Below are 23,418 nucleotides of genomic sequence, written 5' to 3'. Positions count from 1 at the left end.
TCACACCTGTAATCCCAGCACTTTGGGAGGCCAAGGCAGGCAGATCACCTGAGGTCAGGAGTTCAAGACCAGCCTGACCAACATGGCAAAACCCCATCTCTACTAAAAATACAAAATTAGCCAGGTGTGGTGGTGGGCGCCTGTAATCCCAGCTACTCGGGAGACTGAGGTAGGAGAGTCGTTTGAACTCGGGAGGTGGAGGTTACGGTGAGCTGAGACCGTGCCACTGCACTCCAGCCTGGGCAACAAGAGTGAAACTCCATCTCAAAAAAATTAAAAAAAAGCTAAAACTATAAAGTTTTTAAAACAAAACATAGAATCCTTAACAGCTTTAAGTTCTTATATTAGAAAAGAAGAAAGATACAAAATTAAAATAGAACTCAGAAAAGTTTTAAGCAATTTAACTGTACTGTTTAAGAGAAAGGGCCAATGAGTTAAGATGGTTTGCTTGGGAAAATACGTTCTCCATGAAAATTATCAATATTGGTATAATTCCAATTTAAATATCAGTGTTTATTAAACATGAAGTTAAAATATCCTTTGAGGTCACAAAGACCAGATATAAATAACAACGTAAAAACATTTTTACAACAGTCCGTGACTGCCCCACAATCAGAAAAACAGAATTAATTGCATTTCATTCAAGTCAGAAACTTAAAAAGAGAGAGAGGGGGAAACATAGCAAAGCCTCCACTCACCTTTGCGGGGTGACAGGAGAGATCAAAGTATGGCTCTTGTCCATCTTCGTCATCCCTAAGTTGAAGCATCTTCCCTCAGATGGTCCACAGGTCTCCCTCTACTGTATTCATCTAAGAAACCCCGTCAGAGGTGACAGCTGCAAGTGCTGTTTTGGTTTGGTGGGCTTCTTCTTTATCAGTGTGGGCTTTAGTTGATTCCAAGATCTTTGAAGTAAACATCTGATTGGATGATAGTAAACATCTCAAAGTTCTGCCTGCCTCTGAGAACTCATGGTGTCCTTCATCCTTCGGATGCTGTCCTGGTCAAAATGCGTTTGATGGAAGGGAATATAAGTCTATCCAAAAGGCTCAAGACTCTTCATTGCACATTTAACCTTCACCACTGCCACACACATCCTGTGGTCCAATGGTCTCTCATATCTATTCACTCAAGGTATCTGTTCCCCATAAATTGAGCTGTCATATGAGTTTGTAGGAGCCAAGGAGAAATTTCCCCTTCACTCTCTGAAGGCTGGATGAAAGATTGACCGACAAAAGGCAGGTTAAGAGGAGAAATGGCACAAACATTTATTAACATGCCCAAGGGAGAACTACAGAGTGGTCACCCCCACCCCGCTATGGGGCTCAGAAGCTTGTATGCCATCTCGAGGTTACAGAAAGAATGGATTTTGGATGGTGGCAAAATAGGTGATGAGAGGGGCAGAAGAGGAGGCCTGGCTAGCAAAGGTGGTCTCATCAGGCAGAGGAAACCTCCCGGGTAGCAGCTCTCAGAAAGAAGAGATGGGAAATGGTTCTTTCCCACCTTTGATGGTGCCAGCCTCTCAGTTCATCTTTCCTACATCTGGACAGGGGAGGACCTCAGAGGAAACCTGGCTGCATCCCCAGAAAAGACAGCTTTTTAGCTATTCTTAGATTTCCAGCCCTTCTGAATAGCCATCTTGAAAGATGTCAAAGAAGTATATTTTGGGGTGAAATATTTTAGTTTCCTTCAGTTTCAAATCCAGCTTTCAGGCATAAGCACTTACTCTGTGACTCTTAACTCTAGTCTGGGCCATTGTCCATCCCCAGTCCAATCAGTTGAGGGTAGGGCCGGGCAGAATCACACCTGCTACAGATCGGGCACAGGGGTGAGTCCCTTTCACTCACACAGGGCATCTGAGTGAGGAGAGCAGGTCCACAGGCCCTGGTCAACTGGAAGGACCTGCATTCTGCCTAACAGAATCCTCAGAGTGAGCCATCTGGGGCCATGCTGGAAGGATAACTCAGGGTGGCCAGAGAAGCCTGACATCTACATTTGATGTGCAGTGTTCTGATTTTGTAAAGTGGCCAACTGCACCCAGTCCTTCGCATATTCCTGGATATAGCATCCCCATGCACGCTGCCCTGATTGCCAGCTGCCACCTTTATATGAGGGCTCTCTTTGGCTGCTAGAGCCCATTCTACCCATGCAGGGACTTGCTGGAAGTTCTGGTGAACTAAGACCCTCTGGAAGCAGCTGTCAGTCAATGACTCAGGAGAGTTGGTGGACAAATACCTCAGCTCTCCACTTGCCTCACTTGAGACAGTTCGGATGCATGGCTGTCACTGACTCCCAGGGCTCCCCTGAGGGACTAGAGTCCACTGCTCACAGTGGTTCCTTGCTTGGTTATGCACCTTGTATTGGTTGCCCTCCCTTCCCTTTGTCACAATCCCATACCCTACAAGTGTTACCTGAAGTCACCACTGAGAAACTACCTGGGCATGAATCTCTGTCTTGGGATCTGGAGACAGTTAATTCAGAAACATTTTAAATGCAGGCAGGGCACAACGGTTCACACCTGTTATCCCAGCACTGGGAGGCCAAGGCTGGCAGATCACTTGAGGCCAGGAGTTCAAGAGCAGTCCAGCCAACACGGTGAAACCCTGTCTCTTCTATAAATACAAAAATTAGCTGGGCATGGTGGTGCACACCTGTAGTCCCAGCTACCTGGGAGGCTGAGGCACAAGAATCACTTGAACCCCGGAGGTAGAAGTTGCAGTGAGCCAAGATGGCGCCACTGCACTCCAGTCTGGGCAACAGAGCAAGACTCTGTCTCAAAATAAATAAATAAATAAATAAATAAATGCATTACTTAATATATTGTGCCTGCAGTGTGGACTCAATCCAAAAGCTGCCAGATTACAACCTCTAATGAAAAATAATCACCTACATAGACTCTTTTACCATCATAGACAGAGAACCTTGGAAAAGAAAGCTCTAAACTCAAGTGCTAACAGGTTGATGAGTAGACCCTGAGGAAGTCCCAGAGTGTGTGGCTTCTTTGTCCATGGGATTCTGTGGATTAAGAGCTGAGTTGGCTTATGACACTTCTGCATTGTATCGTATGAAGTTACTGCACGCGTTTGTTGTGTGACCACTGATCACGTGGAGCTTTTCGAGTGAGGAGGTTTGGAAATATTGTTGACCCTTGAACAACATAGGTTTTCAAACTGCACTAGTCCATGTATACACAAATTTTTTCAATAAACACTTCTGGGGGAGATTTGCACCAATCTGAAAAAAACACACAAGTTGTGTAGCCTAGAAATACTGAACAAATTAAGAAAATGCTAAATATCTTATGAATGCATAACATATGTGTTAATTGGCTGTTTGTGTTATCAGCAAGGCTTCTCTGATCAATCGTAGGCTCTTTGTAGTTAAGTTTTGGGGAGTTAAAAGTTGTACTCAGATTTTTGACAGCTCGGGGGCTCAGAACCCTTACCCCATCCATTGTTCAAGGGTCAACTGTATATAGACTTTTCAATGACCTTGTGGGAGCCAAGGGATAGCTACCCCTCTTTCCATGCTCAGTCATATTCCAAGTGAGTAGAGTCCATCAGCCCTGAGGCCTGGGCCACGGGTGCAGGAGAAGTCATCAGTCAAGAGAGGAATAAGGGATGCCTGCAGGGGTGGGGAAGAAGGATGCCGCAGGAGGCTAATTCTTAAATGGCCCAAGGGGAAAAACGAGGGCATTGGCTAGGAGATGAGAGAAGTTTCCTACTCTATAAAGGGAGGACTTTTTTTTTTCCCCTGGTCTCACTCTGTTACCCAGGCTGGAGTGCAGTGGAGCGATAATGGCTCCCAGCACCTTTGACTTCCTGGGCTCAGGCAGTCCTCCTGCTTCAGCTTCCCAAGTAGCTGGGACCCTAGGCACACACCACCATGCCTGGCTCATGCTTTTATTATTATTTGTAGAGACAGGGTCTCCCTATGTTGCCTGGGCTGATCTTGAACTCCTGACCTCAAGTGATCCTCCCATCTCAGCCTCCCAAAGTGCTGGGATTACAGGCATGAGCCACCATGTCCAGCCAGAAAAGGAGGACTTTCTAACCAGCAGAGGAGCTGCCTGTTGCCCTCGGGTGGCCACATGGCCAGTAGCTACATGGGCACCAGCAGGGCTTCTGTGGTGTGGACGTGGTGAGAGTTTCTATGAGTTGGTGAACCAGTTTTCCAAGGAAAGAAGGGATGGACTTCCAATGGAATTAGCCCCATTTACAGGCCAGTCCTGTAAGTGGCAGAAATCAGTTTTACCCACCCCACTCCACAGCACCTTGTTAAAAAAAAAAAAAAAAGGTTACTCTCAGCAAAATTGAGGCACTGGATATTGTTCCTAATTCCATTTTTTAAATACTTTTTAATTTTTTTATGTTAAAGATAGGGTCTCACTATATTGTCCAGGCTGGTCTCAAACTCCTGGCCTCAAGCAATCCTTCTGCCTTGGCCTCCTAAAGTGCTTAGGATTATCGGGATATAGGCATGAGCCACAGCACTCGGCCAACAATAGTTTTTAAATAGGATTAGAACCAGGCGTAGTGGTTTACTCCTGTAATCCCAGCACTTTGGGACGCCAAGGTGGAAGGATTGCTTGAGGCCAGGAGTTTGAGACCAGCCTGGGCAACATAGGGAGGGAGACCTGGTCTCTACAGAATAAAAATAAAAAGATGAGTTGAATGTGGTGGCACACACTGGTAGTCTCAGCTTTTGGGAGACTGAGGCGGGAGAATCACTTTAGCCCAGGAGGTGGAGGTGCAGTGACCGTGACTGCAGCAATGCACTCCAGCCTGGGCAACAGAGTGAGACCCTGTCTCAAAAACAATAATTAAAATTAAAATTAAAACACTGTTGCTGAGTAAGGGGGCTGGGAATACAGTTCTTTGCATATGACTTCTTTCTTTCTCATAAATTAGCTTCTCTTTTCAATGAAAAGTTTTCGTGACCTTCAAACTTAACATTTTTTTAAAAAATGACTGTTGGGCAAGGGAAAACCTGTCTCAAGCAGTGATCCAAGACACTTGAAAAATTTCTTTTAATTCACATAGTTCAAATTGTCAAGTCCGATCCTGGAATAACATTTTTCTGTCCAACGTGTAAAATATTGGGTAATACAAAGATAATTATGGAAATATTCAGAGAACTTCCCTGGACCCAGACACACAGCCACCTCCACTTCCTCCTACCTCTCTTAGAAAAAAACAAAAAGCATTAAAAGGAGAGATGACCTGTCTCCCTGGGAGCTCATTAAGGGGCCAGGCAAAAAAGTGAGATACATTACTTAGATTCGGACTTGACCTGACAGGTCCCCTAGGGTGAGTCACTTTTTCCTATTTTGGTCAATTTGACTGTAAAATAATTACAGTAACGAGGTCTTGTTCACTGAGACTGAAGTCAGTGCTGCCTCGCCTCATTCAACAGCTAGAAAGAGAAACTGGAGGCTGTGAATAGAAAGCTTCTATAGCCAACCTCAGGCAGTGCGGATTCGAGAATCCAGGACTTGAGTACCCTAAGTGTCTTTTAAGTCAGACCTGTGAGTAGTGGAATACAATATAATTGCTTTTGCTGCTTCTCTTGTGGGTTTGCACTTGTAACCTAAAGTAAATAAAATAGGATAAAATAGAAAGCTGGGGTGGGGGCAAGGGGAGAAGAGATTGGGCTGATGTTGGTCAAAGGATACAAACTTTCAGTTCAGAAGGAGGAATAAGTCCAAGAGCTGTATTGTGCAACACGGTGACTGTAGTCAAAACCAATGTATTGCATATTTGAAAATTGCGGCCGGGCGCAGTGGCTCATGCCTATAATCCCAACACTTTGGGAGGCCGAGGCAGGCAGATCACTTGAGGTCAGGAGTTCAAGACCAGCCTGGCCAACGTGGTAAAACCCCATATCTACCAAAAAATACAAAAATTAGCCAGGCATGATGGTGCACGCCTGTAATCCTGGCTACTTGGGAGGCTGAGGCAGGAGAATCCCTTGAACCCTGGAGGTGGAAGCTGCAGTGAGCTGAGATCATGCCACTGCACTGCAGCCTGGGCAACAAAGTAAGACCCTGTCCCCCACCCCTCCCAAAAAAAAAGTAAAAAGAAAAGAAAAGAAAATTTTCAAAGAGAGGAGATTTTAAGTGCGCAAGTGCACTCAGGACAAGTAAAAAGCATATGAGGTAATACATATGTTAATTAGCTTCACTTAGCCATTCTGCAATTTGTATACCTATGTATTTCAAGATGTCATGTTGTATACCATAAATATATACAATTTTTACTGGTCAATTAATAAAATAAAATCCTTGACTCAAAATAGGAACGTTACTTTGGACTAAAGAAATTAAGAGAAGAAAAGAGGAGCAGAGGAGATGGGATGGGAAGGGTGGAGAAGGGAGAGTAGAGGTGGGCGGGGAAGGGGCGAGCGGGGAGGGAAGAGGAGGGAACAGTCCTGTCCTTAATGCTTCTCGAGCTCTCTATCTTGCCAAGATCTGGCCTGTGGCCCAGCACAGCAAAAACTGGAAAAGTGCCCGTGACTCAACCCAGTTCCATTGATCAGTGAACTGGAAATCGGGGACTCTGTGTTTCAACCCCAGTCGGCCAGCCCACAGCCAGGGTCCAGGTGGCGGCCTCAGCTCCTGGCCTCAGTGGCTGTCGGTAGAATGGGTTGGAGAACCAGCCTCCAGCGGTCTCACATAGCAAGCAGGCAGCGCAGCCTGGAACCCAGCCAAGGGACGCAGGAATCCTTTCTGTTTTTTAAGGACAGACTTTGCTTTACCACAGCGGTCGCTCTTGGGGCCACACGGAAAGCCACCACTAAGTTTACTATAAAGTGACAGAGGCTGGTGTCTCTGGGAGAATGAGGAATAGTCACTTCCTGCCTTTGTCCATTAGTGCCGACCAAAGCGACCAGCTCCGTTTACATTCTTTCAGTGGTGTTGTTGAAAAGGCTTGGCAGCTCCCAAATGTTTGCAGTGTCCTGAGTCCTATGAGGGCTGCCTCCTTCTTCTCTTTTTTTTTTTTTTTTTTTTTTTTTGCTAGCTTTTAGCTAGTATCTGGAAAGATCTACCAGACGTGTTGGACTCATTTTCTCAAGAATCCACTTTACCCTTCAGGGAAGCCAGGAAAAGAACACGCTTCCAACCGGTACAAGTCTGGAGGAATTTCACAGCCTCTCAAACTACGGTACCCTTTTTGTTTCTTAGTCCAGCCTGTTACTGGGGTGGTTTTAGGAAGAAGCTGCTGGGGTGACATCTGTGGGGAGGCATGGGGAACCGCAGGTGAAAAGAAGTTATTGTTTTAAATTGTATTAGATTGCTGGCAATATTGAGTCAAGGTGTCTAAGGTTATGGTTTGGGGAAGAAAACTATAGCTAACTATAGCTACTACGGAAAGATTTTAAACCAGAACTTCTTTGGGGCCCTTAAGAACTTTTCTTTTCTTTTCTTTTTTTTTTTTTTTTGAGACAGAGTGTTACTCTGTCGCCTAGGCTGAAGTGCAGTGGTGTGATCATGGCTCACTGTAGCCTCAACCTCCTGGGCTCAAGTGATCCTCCCTCCTGAGTAGCTGGGGCTACAGGAGCATGCCACCACGCCCATCTAATTTTTTTTTTTTTTAATTTTTTGTAGAGACAAGGTCTCGCTATGTTGCCCAGACTAGTCTCAAACTCCTGGGTTCAAGTGATTCTCCCACCTTGGCTTCCCAAAATGCTGGTCATGAGCCACTGCACAGACCAAGAACTTTATTTTTCTGATCAAGAACTTTATTTTTTAAAATAATATGAGCTATGTACTGTCTGCTTGAACTATTGGATGGCCCCCAGCATTTAATCCTGTGGGAGGTACGTGCTGCTGCACCTGGTGGTGTGTTCCTGTCACCTGCTCTCATTTCCCTCTTGGAGCAGCTTATGAAGGAGAGATGCCACCTGCATCTTTTGAAATGTGATGGATCTGCCTGCCCTGAGCAGAATCCAAACTGGATGGTGAACTGAGGACTGCTGGAGGTGAAAGTGTGCACATGCAGGTTTCAGGCAGCTAATTAAAATAAACTAGTACACTTCTGGAACCTAAACTGCTCCAATGCTATAGGCAAAATTCCCTGCCTGCCGTGGCTCATCAGAAAGAGTTTGTATATGGAAAACTTCAGAACAGAACAAAGAAACTTAAGTCTGGATGAGGAATGAAGTCTTGGCTGTCTTTTCGCAATTCCTGAACTGCCAGGTGACATCAAATCCCCTGCCGAAAAAAAGTCTGACATAAAAAGAATTCCAGACATTAGGCCTGGCTTAAAGCAGGGTATGCTTTTTTATGTGTGTGCTTCTGGGTCTAAACAGGTCATGGTTTGCTCCCCAAGGTGACAGGGTGGCTCCATTCCGCCCCTAGTTCTGAGCACGGCACTGTGATTTCTTTCTGGAGTCGCTCCAACCTGTGGCCTTTGCTAATGAGTGATGAACCCCGAACCTGAACTTCTAGAGTCAGCAAATCACACACTGCCTTCTCAGGAGGTTTCTGGAACGTTGGCCTTCATCCCAGCAGGATCACAAGTGGAAAGAAACACAGGGAAGACACCGTCGAATCTTTAAAGTGGCCACAGCACGGAGCAATGACACAAAGAGACGATGGTTCTGGAAGGAGGGGTGGGATGCTCTGTGTCATTCTTGTTTTCTAGATGGGATTCCGTGCAGAGGTCATCACCACTCACTGTGAGTGCAAGCAGGGGGCAAATCATGGGGCCGAAAAAAAACCTCCCTGCAAAGATCCTTGCTCACTCACTCATATGCACTTCTCAGCTATAAATTCATGCTTTTCCACTTGTTGAAACATCCCTAACCGTCGCCCTCAATGTCCTGTTTGTGTCGCTGGCTCTCTGCCACTCAGCTAATAATGAAACAGCCTCAGTGAACCTGCAGCAGCAGCTGCCTTAGCTTCGGTGCCTACCCAGCCCTGCAGCTGAACCACTTTGAATATTCCTTGATGGTGCAAGAGACAGTCTCACTATTTCCTTCACTGGCCCTCCTCTGTGTCCGTCACGGTTGGCATGAGCTACATCCTGTGCATGTCATGGCGAGAAGGGATGAATGAGGAAGGACAGGGTGGTTTTATACTAGATCCTGGGACAGTCACTGGATAAGGAAGGGTCTGGGGGTGCTCCCTTTAATGCACAAAGGCCTGAGCCAGGTCAGCTGGCAGAGGTGCATATATGTTTAACTTAGAACTGAATGTTGAAGGCTTTGTGGCCCAAAGGGGAGAATTATTGGGATCTGATGCCCTAGCAGGGGAAATTCCAAGCCCCAAAAGCCGCAGTTGGAATTCAGAACTGTGTTGTTACCCTGCCTCTAAGTTTTCCTCTACGTTCAACTCCCCTTTTTTGGATGATTGTGAAGCTGTTTTCATGTTGTCCTCTTCCGTGAACTGATCCCTGTATACAGTGACAGGATTTTATCCAAATATTTCTGATTTCTAAGGGAAAACTAGAGCGATTACTTCCCAGTGCCCTTCTGTTGACCTTGCCTGGGGGAGAGGCCTGCAGAACTAAGGATGACCTCACCCCCTTCCAGCAGGATTTCCTGGGATGTACAGAACCTCCTTCTTCAGCTGTCCCTCTGTGATCAGCCACAGTCAATCTATAAGCTTTCAGAGCAGATGATGGGCACATCTAATATTGGTTCCATTCACATTTCAGCGCGAGGTCAAACACAAAGTAATCATTATGCTTCCTGGAGTCCCAAGGACCTTCTACGTCAGCGGCAGCGGTGGGAGGTGGGCTGGCGAGGTGGGGCCGTCTAGGAACTGTGCTGGTGGGGACAGGAAATTGGGCTGAAGGGAGATGTAAGGGCTTGGTGAGAAATAAATGGCACTGTGTTGTTGACGGAAAAAGATCTTGGCAGGACTGTTGTTGTGAGTGTTCTGTGGCTTAGAAAGGAATTTCCTACAGGCTGGACTAACCATTAAAAATGTCTCTACCTTCAGGAGTCCCCGGCGTGCAGTGGAGCCCCGCTGGGGGAAATGTCAGCTTGGACCATGGGCGCCCGCGGTCTGGACAAGCGAGGAAGTTTCTTTAAGGTAAAAGAAGCCTTGATTGGGATCTCAAATCGTCGGCTTGCTGCCTTAGCCTGGGAGCTGCGGTGCTCCGTGGAGCTGCTGAGGGAAGTCTGCTCTCTCAGCCAGCGCCGGCTAAGGGAGCTTGCCTGAGCCTGGCCGCTGATTGTTACCAGGGCTTATAACAGGTTGCGGGGTCTGTGATTTAGTGCTTTCATACAGGCACGGGACTTGGGCACGGACAGGGGCCGCGCTGCGCAAGACAGATGAGGCTGTCTTTATCTGAGAGCTGCTCAGTTTGTCCTTTTCCAGCTGCAGGGTTTTATGGTGGACGCTGGACTTTGCTTTCCAGTGAATCAGTGCTGTCGTCCATGTGTTCTCTCCTTGGCTTGTTTGTATGAATCACTGAAGGGCTTCAAAACAAAAACAAAAACAAAAACAAAAACAGCTTCCTGGGCCTCACCTTAGAATGATGAAATATTATTTTCTGGAATATTTTATCAAGCATCCCCAAAGGCTTCTTATGATAACGAGAAAGCACGATTACAACTGTCTAACTCTTCTGTGTTCATATTGATGTTAATGGGACTAAATTACCTTGCGAGCTTAATGAGATAAGATTTTAAATGGGTGTTTTATGTACTCTGTGTGTGTGTATTTAATGAAGACTTGGTGGTCGCTTCTAATTTACACTTGGGAATCAATTCCCCTCTTGTGGCTTTTTGCTTTGTTTCCTTTCATTCGCCCTCGAATTAAGGCATCCTCAGTATAGAAAATTTTGAAAATACAGAATTATGTTTAAAAAGGTAGAAAAATGGAAGTAAAATATGCACTTGAAATCTGTCATAGGCAGGTGTTCCAACACCAGGTCTTGTCCCCAGAGGAGGAAGATGGAGGAGATTTTATTACTGAGGACAAGTGACTATGTTTAACAATTAACCAACCTTTATGGGATGGAAGTATCTATTAACATTTATTTGTATGTTTCCTGTTTCCAAGAGACCAAAACTGATATATGGTGTCAACTGTTGACTCTACAAAAAAAGTCCATCAGAAGAACCTACTGATAAAGCAAAGTTCATGAGATTTACTGAAATAAGGAAGAACATCACCAGGACACAGTCTTATTCATGCCTAAGCCAGGGGAGATTAAGAGGCAGATTTATAGGATTCCGGGATCTAGGTCCAAGTCCTTCAAGCTGCATTTTTCAAGGTGGAGAACTAATTTGATTTCGGTGACGTCTATGCCACAATAGCTTGGGATTGGTGGATACAGCAAGACTAGGATATTGAAGTGGCTCTTGACAAGTAAACCCTTGTTTGATAAGTGAGCTGTTTTCCCAGGTGAACAAAATTGTTTGCCAGGACAAATTATTGTGTAGACATTTCCTGCAGCAAACAGTGAAGTTATTTATTGGTTTACAGCCTTAATTTTCTGGGCAAGAAGATCCTGGAAGAAAGAGTTAAGTTATGTTGACACAGATGGTCTCAATTATCAATCCTAATCGTTAAGCTTTGCAGACAATCTCAATTCTCAAATGATTTACTCAGTTTTGATCAAACCTGTATAACCTCCACCCACAGGAGGCAGATGAGAGCAAGGAGCTCCTCAAGTCCCCTGTAGATCAAGAGTTAAGCCCACCAGATTGCCCGATTGTCATCCTCCAGGTTGCATCTGATGCTGAGATATTTATTTTCCCCTGTTAAGAGGGATGATCCAAAACCTCTCCTTAACCCAAAGCACTGTCTAGATCAGCCTAAATATTGACTAGTCCATAATTACCACCTTATGATGGTCAGGAAGCACACTGGAGCTGTATCTTACATAGCAGTTAGATTTTAAAGTCAAGGCAAAAGAAGAAAATGGAGGCCTGCCACGGTGGTTCACGCCTGTGATCCCAGCACTTTGGGAGGCCGAGGTGGGCGGATCACTTGAGGTCAGGAGCTTGAGACTAGCCTGGCCAACATGGCGAAACCCCATCTCTACCAAAAATACAAAACTTAGCTGGGTGTGGTGGCCTGCACCTGTAATCCCAGCTACTTAGGAGGCTGAGGCAGGAGAATCGTTTGAACCTGGGAGGCGGAGGTTGCAGTGAGCCAAGATCACACCACTGCACTCCAGCCTGGGCAACAGAGCAAGACTCCATCTATAAACAAACAAACAAAAAGGGCCGGGTGCGGTGGCTCACGCCTGTAATCCCAGCACTTTGGGAGGCCAAGGCGGGAGGATCACGAGGTCAGGAGATTGAGACCATCCTGGCTAACACGGTGAAACCTCGTCTCTACTAAAATACAAAAAATTAGCCAGGCGTGGTGGCGGGCGCCTGTAGTCCCAGCTACTCGGGAGGCTGAGGCAGGAGAATGGCGTGAACCCGGAAGGCGGAGCTTGCAGTGAGGCGAGATTGCACCCCTGCACTCCAGCCTGTGTGACAAAGCGAGACTCCATCTCCAAAAAAAAAAGAACAAGAAGAAGAAGAAGAAGAAGAAGAAGAAGAAGAAGAAGAAGAAGAAGAAGAAGAAGAAGAAGAAGAAGAAGAAGAAGAAGAAGAAAATGGAGTACAAAGTTGCCTTTGAACATTTCTTAGGAAGGTGCCCTGTGGAGCCCAATATACCACCTATCACCAAGTCCACTGTGGCCAGTTTTTCCTGCAGTTCTAAGAAAATCACATTTGTTTTTATTTGAATTTCCAGTGGGACAGCAGTTAAGTCATTGACTTGTATTTCTGGGCTACGCTGTAGGAAAGAACCAATCAGGTGAGAGGTGAGAGGCCTGCCTGACCCCGCCAAGGGTGAGACCTGTCACGTAACCTCTCCTGGGTCAAATACCCGTGCAAATATTGGCAAAGGCGCCTGCACTATTTAACTTGTCTGTAATTTTGTGTTTTTGGCAGAGTTTAAATTTTTTAATTTATTTAAGTCAGATGCTCCATGTAAATGATATAGTTAGTTTATACTTCTTTCTTTCCTATTTCTTTCTTGGAACTCCCGGGCTCAAGCAGTCCTTCCACCCTGGCCTCCCAAAGTGCTGGGATTATAGGTGTGAGCCACCACACCCACCTCCTTCCTCTTCCTTCTAGACATGGTTATTCTTTGCTGTGACTATTCCATAATTAGTCACCAGCATTCACATGTAATTATCTGTGAGAAGTAAACTGCCCTTTGGATATTCAGTGCTGACTCTTTGCACGTTCATTTGTAACAAGCTGGAGGGGAGTTCAGTGCTGAGATGGGTTGTCACCCAGTGGGCACCTTCTGGGACCCACTGGCCCTGCTCTGACTCACCATGCTTTATTTCAGTTCTCACCTGTTAAGCACCCATGAGCAGCCAAGCTTTGTACGTGGCCAGGGAGAGAAAAAGCAAAAGCTGCCCCTAACCTCAAGGAGCTTTCAGTCTGGTAGCAAATAAAGATATTAATCAAATAATCACAGCAGCAGACACATAATTATAAATCGTTTTTAAAAAAAGCTTCATGGGAGATGTAAAAGGAGTGCTGAGAGTATATAACTAATCTGGGGTTGCAGAGAAATCTTTCCTGAGGAAGCGGCCTTTGACTTGAGAGCTGAGGTTGACATTATACCATTTAGGAAGGTGGTTGGAGCTAAGGTTTGGAGTGACTCTTGATGCTACTACAACACACTTCTCAGCAGACACCAGTGATGCCGTACAACTGAAGAGGATGCTTTCATAAAGCGTGAGGTTTCCTGGTCACATTCTTGGCTCACAGCTGAATTCCACATGAGTATTATACCTCTCTTGGCTATTAGTGCTCATGTGACTTTGTGTAAAGCACAGATAATTGGAAGGCAACCATTGGACCTCTTTTTCATCATTGTCCTCCCCATCCAGTTTGTGTTTCTAAACCAGAGTTGCTAACCACTAGTAGCGAGCCTTGATTTGTGGTTTCCCATCTGTCCTGGCTCATGGACATGACTCAGATAGGTGAAGTGTGTGGATAACACACAGATTATGTGAGCATTCTGGGATCACTGAGATGCCCCGTAGTTACTGTGGAATCGCATCACGGAAGTTCCAGCCACATCCATCCTATGCAGATCAACCCATTTTCCAGTCACTCACAGCACCATTGTTAATTTTCCACAACCCTCTGGGAAAAATAGTATCTTCCTGCTCCACAAAACACATGGCATGGCTGGGTGCTGTGGCTCACGCCTGTAAATTGTAGCATTTTGGGAGGCTGAGGCGAGCAGATCACTTGAGGTCAGGAGTTTGAGACCAGCCTGGACAACATGGTGAAACCCTGTCTCTACTAAAAATATAAAAATTAGCCAGGCGTGGTGATGGGCGCCTGTAATCCCAGCTACTCAGGAGGCTGAGGCAGGAGAATGGCTTGAACCCAGGAGATGGAGGTTGCACTGAGCCAAGATGGTGCCACCGCACTCCAGCCTGGCCAACAGAGCAAGACTGTGTCTCAAAAAACAACAACAACAACAACAAAACACATGGTAGGGGAGAAGGGGTAACACCCTGGACATGGTAGCCAAAGTGACCTGCTTTTAAGTAATAAATGTAAACACCTACTGCTATCAGATTTCAAAGGTGTATTGAATGAAAGAGTTTAAGAAAGATGTCATCTAGGCAGGGAAAGCTATTGGTAGTCTTGAATTAGGGGCACAGATGCTCAAAGTTATCTTTGATCCCCCCTTTCCCTGAATCCCATAGCTTCCCCCAAGCCACCCCCACTCCCCTTACCATCCAGGCTCCCAATGCTGGCAAATCCTCCTCTTTCTTTTTTTTTTTTTAATAACTTCTCTATTTAAAAAAATAGAGATGGGTTCTCTGTGTTGCCCAGGCTGGTCTCAAACTCCTAGCTTCAAGCAATCATCCTGCCTTGGCCTCCCAAAGCCCTGGGATTACAGGCATGAGCCACCACCCCTGGCCCAAATCCTCTTCATTTCTCCAAAGTCCTTGCCTTTCTTTCCTGTCCTATACCCACCTTTCCTGTCCTATATCCACCTTTCCTGTCCTATATCCTGTCCTTGCCCTTCTTTCCTGTCCTATATCCACTTGGCTATTAGTGCTCATGTGACTTTGTGTAAAGCATAAATAATTGGAAGGCAATCATTGGACCTCTTTTTCGTCATTATCCTCCCCAACCAGTTTGGGTTCTCATTCGTTCATTTGGTTCTCATTGTTCCATTGTGGGCATGATAAATGATGCCTGTAATCCACCCACACCAACACTGTACATGTTTCTACTGATCCATGTCACCTGCTTGAAGATCCTGGCTCCTTGCTGGCTCAGGACCAAGTCTGAACCCTTCACCTTGACATTCAAAGATTTTCAGGCTGTGCTTCCACTTTCCCCGAACTCTTCCTCCACCGGTCCTGCCTCTGTAGCATCGTGAGTCTCTCCTGGGGTCCAAACCCACCAATCCCGGCCTCCAGCCTTGCTACCACCCCCCCTCCCTTACCACTTCCCACCATCAGCCTCCCAACCACCGTTCCAGGCTTTAGACCCACTTTATCCACTGACAACAGAGCTCACACGGGCTGAGCTGGTATCTTCCTTCAGTTTGGTCTGAAGATCAAACTGTGGGAGAAATGTTATGTATGAAGGTCTAGCTGTGGTCTCAATGCAGTGCCAGGAAATAAACTTCAAATTCATATATCTGCCATAAGGGATTTGTTCTTTCCTTTTGTCCTCATGGCCCTGATCCTGAGAGGGATCCTCTTACAGCAAAGAATGGTGCCAGAAGAGAACCAGTGTGAACTGCCGGTCAACAGTTCTAGTTTCTTACCAGCATACCTTGGGGCTTCCTGAGCAAGCCTGCCCTCACCAGCCTCGAGTGTGTAGAGTACCCCCTTTCTAAGTGGCCGCCTTCTAACCTCCCTTGGCCTCTGGGACGGGGTGAGAGTTGTTCTTACTAGACCAAGAAGAAAATGTATTTTAGCTTACAGGGATCCTACTGTCCTGGGCCTCAAAACCATTCATACTGCAGAAGTGTCTCTGAACCTAGGTTCACAAACCAACTGGGGTCATTCAAGGGCCCAATGTGAGAGGCCCTCTTTGGTCATGTCTCACAGGTTGGATAAGAAGGTGCATCATGATTGTGTTTCAGAAACAGAAAACCTGTCACTGTATTTCAGAGAATAACAGAAGAGCTCTCTGACACCACAAAGACTAGAACTGCGACTAGCTTTGAAGAAAACACATGGCTGAAATCTGGCTATACCAAATAGATGGACCAGCGGGTGATGATTCACTGGACCTCAGATGAGTTCCCTTAACTATTGGTCTCTTCTTGGCATTTGAAAAAGTATTCAATTTTCAAAAATTCTGCCTGCCAAGCAAAATTTTTCAATCATCCAGAACTGATACAACTGCACATCTCAGGCCTCCGGGATTCCCAGCAATGGAGTTTTCAGATTTTTTATTTCCAGATAAGTGGAAATTCATTCATCTGCATGCACAATAACAATGTACTATGGACAGAGATTGCAGAGGCATGAAAAATAATGGATAGAATCAAAAACCACATTTTAGTAATTTCTTTCTTTCTTTCTTTCTTTTGCTTTCTTTTTTCTTTTTTGAGATAAAGTCTTGCTCTGTTGCCCAGGCTGGAGTGCAATCACATGATCTCGACTCACTGCAGCCTCCGGTTCCCAGGTTCAAGCGATTCTCCTGCCTCAGCCTCCTGAGTGACTGGGATCACAGGCATGCGCCACCACAACCAGCTAATTTTTTGTAATTTTAATAGGGACGGGGTTTCTTCATGTGGGCCAGACTGGCCTCTAACTCCTGCTAGTCAGTAATTTCATTGAGCAAATCCTTACATGGGTCTCTGGATGCTCAAAAGCCATAGAGATGAATGTTGCCCCTTGGCCTTCCAGCAGATCCCCTGGACTGTGAGTAGACAGAGTGTCACCTGCCCACTGTCCAGTGAGTCCACATCCCCACAGTGTATCAGCCCACAGGTCTCTCAGCACCTTGCAGTGGAAACAGCAGGGCGAGGAGAGATTTAGTCACAGCGACTGGCACAGTGACAATTTACTCGTAATAGTATTGCAAAGCGTGCCTCACACCTGTATGTGGATATGTCTTTTGTTTTCCATAAATAAATTCTTCAAAGACACTGACACCTACAGCACCGCTGTCCCATAGAAAACAATGTAAGCCGCGGATGTAATTTTAAGCATTCTAGTTGTCACATTTTAAACTTTAAAAGGAAAACAAGTAGAATTAATTTTAATAATATATTTTATTTGACCTAGTATATCTAAAATATCATGTCAACAAATGATAGATATAAAAAAGTATTAATCAGCTATTTTACATTCTTTTTTTACCACTTTTATATTGACAAAATTGGTATATATTTATTTTGTACATGTTATTTGAAAACATGTATTATTGCATGTCTTTGAAACCGTGTGTATTTTACACTCAGCATGTCTCAATTCAGACCAACTACATTTTGTTGTTGTTGTTGTTGTTGTTGTTGTTGTTGCTGTTATTATTTTTGAGACAGAGTCTCTCTCTGTCGCCCAGACTGGAGTGCAGTGGCACAATCTCTGCTCACTACAACCTCTGCCTCCTGGGTTCAAGTGATTCTCCTGCCTCAGCCTCCTGAGTAGCTGGGATTACAGATGAACTGCCACCACGCCCGGCTAACTTGTTTTGTATTTTTAGTAGAGACGGGATTCCACCATGTTGGCAGGCTGCTCTTTAATTCCTGACCTCGAGTGGTCTTCCTGCCTCAGCCTCCCAAAGTGCTGGGATTCCAGGTGTGAGTCGTCACACCCAGCCAGACCAGCTACATTTTTAAGTGCTCAGTATCCACATGTGGCCGGCAGCCACCAGACTGGACAGCAAAAGTTTAGCTGGTCTAAATCCCTTCCTTTTACAGATGGGGAAACTGAGGTCCAGTTTAGGATACAGCAGAGATGGGAGTCAGACCTGGTCTGACTTGCCCTGTGGCTTCCTGGCCCCACATGACCTCCTGCACTGGTTCTTCTGTGACTGTCTTCCCCCTTTACCAGCTCCCTCTCCCAGAAAACTCCTTCTGAAGAGGTCATAGGAATGGTGGTTTCTCTCTGCAAGAGCTGTTGGCTTTTTTTTTTTTTTTTTTTTTTTTGAGTTGGAATCTCACTCTGTTGCCCAGGCTGGAGGGCTGTGGTATGAACATAGCTCACTGCAGCCTGGAACTCCTGGGCTGAAGCTGTCTTCCCCCATCAGCCTCCCAAGTAGCCCGGACTACAGGTGCGTACCACCATGCCTGGCAACTTTTATTTTAGTTTTTATAAACACAGGGTCTCACATTTTTGCCCAGTCTGGTCTTGAACTCTTGGGCTCGAGTGACCCTCGTTCTTCAGCCTCTCAAAGTGCTGGGATTACAGGCATGAGCTTCGGTGCCCAGCCTGTTGGCTATTTTTGGATGCACACACAAGCCTCTCACCAATTATTCCAAACATTTCCAGGACTCAAGTGAGTGCCCCAAGGCATGACTTTCTAGGAATGCTATGAGCTTATTGAACAGAAATTCCTCTTCATGTTTTCAAAAAGCAATGGGTTTCTTGGTTTCATAAATGGTTTTTCCAGTATATTGTGGCCATTCATTTCTGATGCTAACAGCATATGTTGTTCCAACACATGCTCATCTTCACCAGGGGACTTCGTTGTTTAAAAATCAGGAGTGAAGTAGATTGCCCGAGTTCCCCTCAATGACATATTTCTCTAGGCTTCCTTGTAGCTCCAAGTTTCATAATTAGAAGAATACCAAGAAGGAAAATGTAGTTTTGAAGGACTATGTGTCAATGTAAAATTTTCAAAAAGTTAAAATATGACTCTTGTACAATATAGAATGAACACCTGCCAAAGCTTTATCTCACCCATTTATGAGGAAGCCAGTAAATAGTAAAGCTGGTTCAAAAAATGCTTTGACAAGTGATGTATTTGTAGTCAACTTAGAAAGGCAGTCTGTGATAAGTTTGCTGAGTTAAAATCAAAACTGTTAACATCCTACAAGGCAGTAAAACTAACCTTTAGTGTTCGCCCTTCAGAACAGAAATCTGCAGGCTGGTATATAACCTCACTGTGTCTGACCTTTTCATTAATAGCACATAAATCAAACACAGATACATTCCTCTAGACAATTAACTAATCCATAGATAAACTTGTTAAATCATGTGCCAGCATGGCAATGAAAGGACAAACTCAAATAAACAAAAAGGCCCTTTCATCTAGAAGTTTTTAAATCCTCTAATAAACAACTCTGGGGTGAAAGCAGAAATACAAACTGGAATTATGGGAAAAAAGATACAAAATGATAATCAGAACACTACCTATCAGAATCAATGGTATACATTTAAAGCAGCAATCAGAGGAAAATTCATAGCACTAAACACTTTTTATCAGAAAAAACATGCCCCATCTTTTTAAATCTATTTCAAGTCTTAGTGTTTCTTAATAATTACTGCTGAAATGGTTTATTCCCAGCTACTTCTATTATGCCTCTTCTTTCCTTGTTCCCAAATATCCCCAACCAAGGATTTTTGCCTTAAAAAATCAAATGTCTTCAATGAGGTTGAAGAACTATGAGAAAGCTGGTTCAATGTTTATTGACTTAAATACTGGTAGAGGATTCCTGGGCTCTTTTTCATGGTGTAAAATCCTTACATTGATGTTCTGGGTGTTGCTTTAATCCCTGAACTCAGATGTGTACATATATATGTCCACTGATCTGAGGTGAATTGAATGGAGAATAATTTCTCAGCATAACAATCTTTCAAATGTCTTTATGGTGATATGTAGAAAACCATTTCCACAACATAATCTGAACCTATACTATCTATTGCTGTGTAACTAATTACCTCAAATCTTAGTGACTTCAAACAGCAAACATTCATACCTCACAGTTTCTGTGGGTCAGAGATTTGAATGCAGTTTAGCTGAGAGCCTCAAGCTCAAGGTCACTATGAGATTTGGGAGGAGTTGGTGGCCAGGGTCATGGTCTCATCTGAAGGCTTGACCGGTGAGGAATCCACTTACAAACTAACTTGGCAGGTCTCGGTCCATTGTCACATGGTTCTCTCCACAGGGGTGACCTCAGGACATGGCAGATGACTTCCTCACAGGGCAAATTAAACAGGAGAGAGCAAAAGAGACGGAAGTCACAGTCTTTTTATAACCTACTCTTGAAGTGGTACCCCATCACTTCTGCTATATTCTATTCATTAGAAGCCAGTCAATAAGTCTAGCCTCAGGAGCAATTACTCAAATGTGTGAATATCAGGCTGTGGCTTACACTGGGAATATCTTAGAGAGCACAACATAGAAAAACAGCTCCATCACAAACTCAACAACCTGCAGGGCCAAATAGAAATAAAACGAGTGAGTGGGCCTGGTGTCAGACAGGTGGGATTGGTGGGGACTGTAACAAAACTGGAGCATACAAGTCTCTTCTAGAAGGAGAAACTGTTTACTCAGTTCCAACCAATTCTTGTCATGCAAGAACGAATGTGGGTTTTTCGGTTTTTCCAAGTGAGGCCAGAAATCTAGATTTTCATGTAAAATAATCCCAATTTAAAAACTATTCTGACTCGGCATCATGGCTCATGCCTGTAATCCCAGCACTTTGGGAGACTGAGGCTGGCAAATCACTTGAGGTCAGGAGTTCAAGAGCAGCCTGGCCAACATGGTGAAATCCTGACTCTACAAAAAATACAAAAATTAGTCAGGCATGATGGCGCACGCTTGTAGTCCCAGTTACTCAGGAGGCAAGGCAGGAGAATCACTTGAACCCAGGAGACAGAGGTTGCAGTGAGCCGAGATTGTGCCACTGCACTCCAGCCTGGGCAACAGAGAGAGACTCTGTCTCAAAAATAAAAACCATTCTAAAGTCAGGTGCAGTGGCTCATACCTGTAATCCCAGCACTTTGGGAAGTCAAGGTGGGAGGATCACTTAAGCCCAGGAATTAGAGACCACCCTGGTCAACATGGGAAGACCCTATCTCTACTAAATTAAAAAAAAAAAAGAAAAAGAAAAAGAAAAAACAAAAACAACAACAACAAAAGTGAGGCCGGGTGTGGTGGCTCACGCCTGTAAGCCCAGCACTTTGGAAGGCCGAGGCAGGCGGATCACCTGAGGTGGGGAGTTCCAGACCAGCCTGACCAACATGGATAAACCTCATCTCTACTAAAAGTGTAAAATTAGCCGGGCATGGTGGCATATGCTTGTAATCCCAGCTACTTGGGAGGCTGAGGCAGGAGAATCACTTGAACCCAGGAGGTGGAGGTTGCAGTGAGTGGCGATCACACCATTGTACTCTGGCTTGGGCAACAAAAGCTCTGTCTCAAAAAAAAAAAGAAATGCACTTCTTGGGTTCCACCCCAGACCTAAAGAATCAGAAACTGCAGGATGGGGCCCAGCTCTCTCCTGGTGATTCTGATGCTCACCCAGGTGGGAGAACCACTGCTCCAGACCCTATATTTCAATGAGTAAATGGGACTATACAAAAAACACAGAAACGTCTTCATTCTCAACCTGGCTTCATGTCCTTCTCTGGAAAAGGGAATGATACCACCTTACCAGCTGGATTGTAACTATCTGTTGGTTCAGATACAGTTTTTGATGATTTCAATCAATAACTCTGCAAGCCTTGGTGTTATTACCGGCGTCTTTTTCTGTCTGCTTTCCCCCACTCCCGTCCCCATATTTTATTTGCTTTCACAAAAGCATCTGCACACAGATACGCGGGTGGAGATCCTCAGAGGCAGGGTGACTCAGCCAAACAGAACCCTGCAACATGCGCTGGCAAAAGTGCCCCACCCAGTGTCAAACACCCGACTTTGTCATTTACCCATGGGTGCTAGCACAATCAGTGTGCTAAGATTCAAGGGTGACTCTTCCCCCCGCCAACTAAATCCTGGGGAAAATGAACACTCAAACTCCATTGTTGGTATACACTGCCATTAGCCAAAGGAACAAATGATCAAATGGAAAAAACAGACACTTTGTTGTTTGACATTTAGGTAAAATCAACTATTTTGGTGCCAGTCCCTAGGCACAGCCCAGCCTTCTTCCTTATTCAATTACTTTGTAATATTTATGTTTAATCTAATAAACAGGTCAGACGTGGTGGCCCAAGCCTGTAATCCCAGCTCTTTGGGAGGCCAAGGCGGGCGGATCACTTGAGGTCAGGAGACCAGCCTGGCCAACGTGGTGAAACCCGGTCTCTACTAAAGATACAAAAATTAGCTGGGTGTGGTGCAGGCACCTGTAATCCCAGCTGCTCAGGAGGCTGCGGCAGGAGAATCACTTGAACCTGAGAGGTGGAGGTTGTGATGAGCCAAGACTGCACCACTGCACTCCAGCCTGGGCGACAGAACGAGACTCCATTTCAAAAAAAAAAAAAAGAAAGAAAGAAAGAAAGAAAGAAAGAAAGAAAGAAAGAAAGAAAGAAAGAAAGAAAGAAAGAAAGAAAGAAAGAAAGAAAGAAAGAAAGAAATCGAACTAACGCTGTTCCAGGCATTGTTCTAAACACTTTAAAATCATTAACTTATTTAATCCTCACAATATTATTATCCCCCTTTTGCAGTTAAGAAAACTGAGGCATGAAGAACTTGCCCAGGGTCACACAGTTTGTGAAGTATGTGGTGGCTCCATGGAGACTGTGTGTAAACTTGGGAGGAATTTCATAGAGACAGGACCCAGCACTCATTGGACTCCTCTGACTCTACTTGGGGCCTTGAGATGCTGACTCTGTGCCTCAGCTGGCTCAGAAATTAGACACAGGCAGTCTCTCCTCCCACCACCTTCCATGGAGTGGTCCCTGGGCTGGATGCCAGTGAGCTGAGCCTCTCTGAATTTTCCCACTGCACTTGTCCCTCACCTCTGTCCTTTGCTGGCCACCCACCACTAACCCTTTCCGATGGCCGTCTCTGAGTTTCCTATAGCAAAAAGTGGGGATGATTCTTCTCAAAGGCCACCAGGAAGACATCCTTCCTCAAAGTTAGGTTTACGAGCTTGTGCAGACAGAATGCCCACTAGCAGAGGCATAGGAGGTTCTCAGTCGGAGGGAGCTGGGGGAGCTCATTAAAGGTTTCTGTTTGCGCTGGATAATTATAAGGAAGGTGGTGTTGCAGATCTAGCAAATAAAATATACAGGACACCAGCGAAACTTGAATTCCAGATATGGCATGAGTATATCCTATGCATTATTTAGCACATACTTATACTCAAAAACTTTATTCATTGTTTATCTAAAATTTAAATTTAATTTAGCATCCTGTATTTTCTTGGGGAACTCTAAAGGAGGGCTAGGATGTTATCAGGAATGAGGGTAATTTGTTGCTAAAGGTAGCCAGATAATGGTCTTTATCTGGAAGGGGAGGAAATAAAGGGAGCTTGAGGTTTCGTTGGTGAAGGACCAGCCAGCACGCATG

At 45.0% G+C, this 23,418-nt stretch overlaps 1 protein-coding gene across 15 annotated transcripts in view; it reads left to right on the top strand.

The window, feature by feature from the left end:
• Positions 1-23,418, top strand: part of RIN2 (Ras and Rab interactor 2) — a 254,564-nt gene that overhangs the window by 127,984 nt on the left and 103,162 nt on the right. For 6 of the 15 annotated variants that reach the window (XM_015149571.3, XM_077951116.1, XM_077951113.1 and 3 more), the window contains one exon: positions 9,944-10,036. In XM_015149571.3, coding sequence (XP_015005057.1) covers positions 9,980-10,036 — 57 coding nt within the window. In that variant the 5' untranslated portion in view covers positions 9,944-9,979. Of the gene's footprint in view, positions 1-6,569; positions 7,161-8,327; positions 8,677-8,722; positions 9,803-9,943; positions 10,037-23,418 lie in introns of those variants that run through there. The other 9 variants (XM_001091075.5, XM_077951115.1, XM_077951114.1 and 6 more) reach the window with 7 other exon arrangements.

Source organism: Macaca mulatta, chromosome 10 (genome assembly GCF_049350105.2).
Source record: "Macaca mulatta isolate MMU2019108-1 chromosome 10, T2T-MMU8v2.0, whole genome shotgun sequence".
Taxonomy (NCBI): domain Eukaryota; kingdom Metazoa; phylum Chordata; class Mammalia; order Primates; family Cercopithecidae; genus Macaca; species Macaca mulatta.
This window is presented reverse-complemented; position numbering and strand designations above follow the sequence as displayed.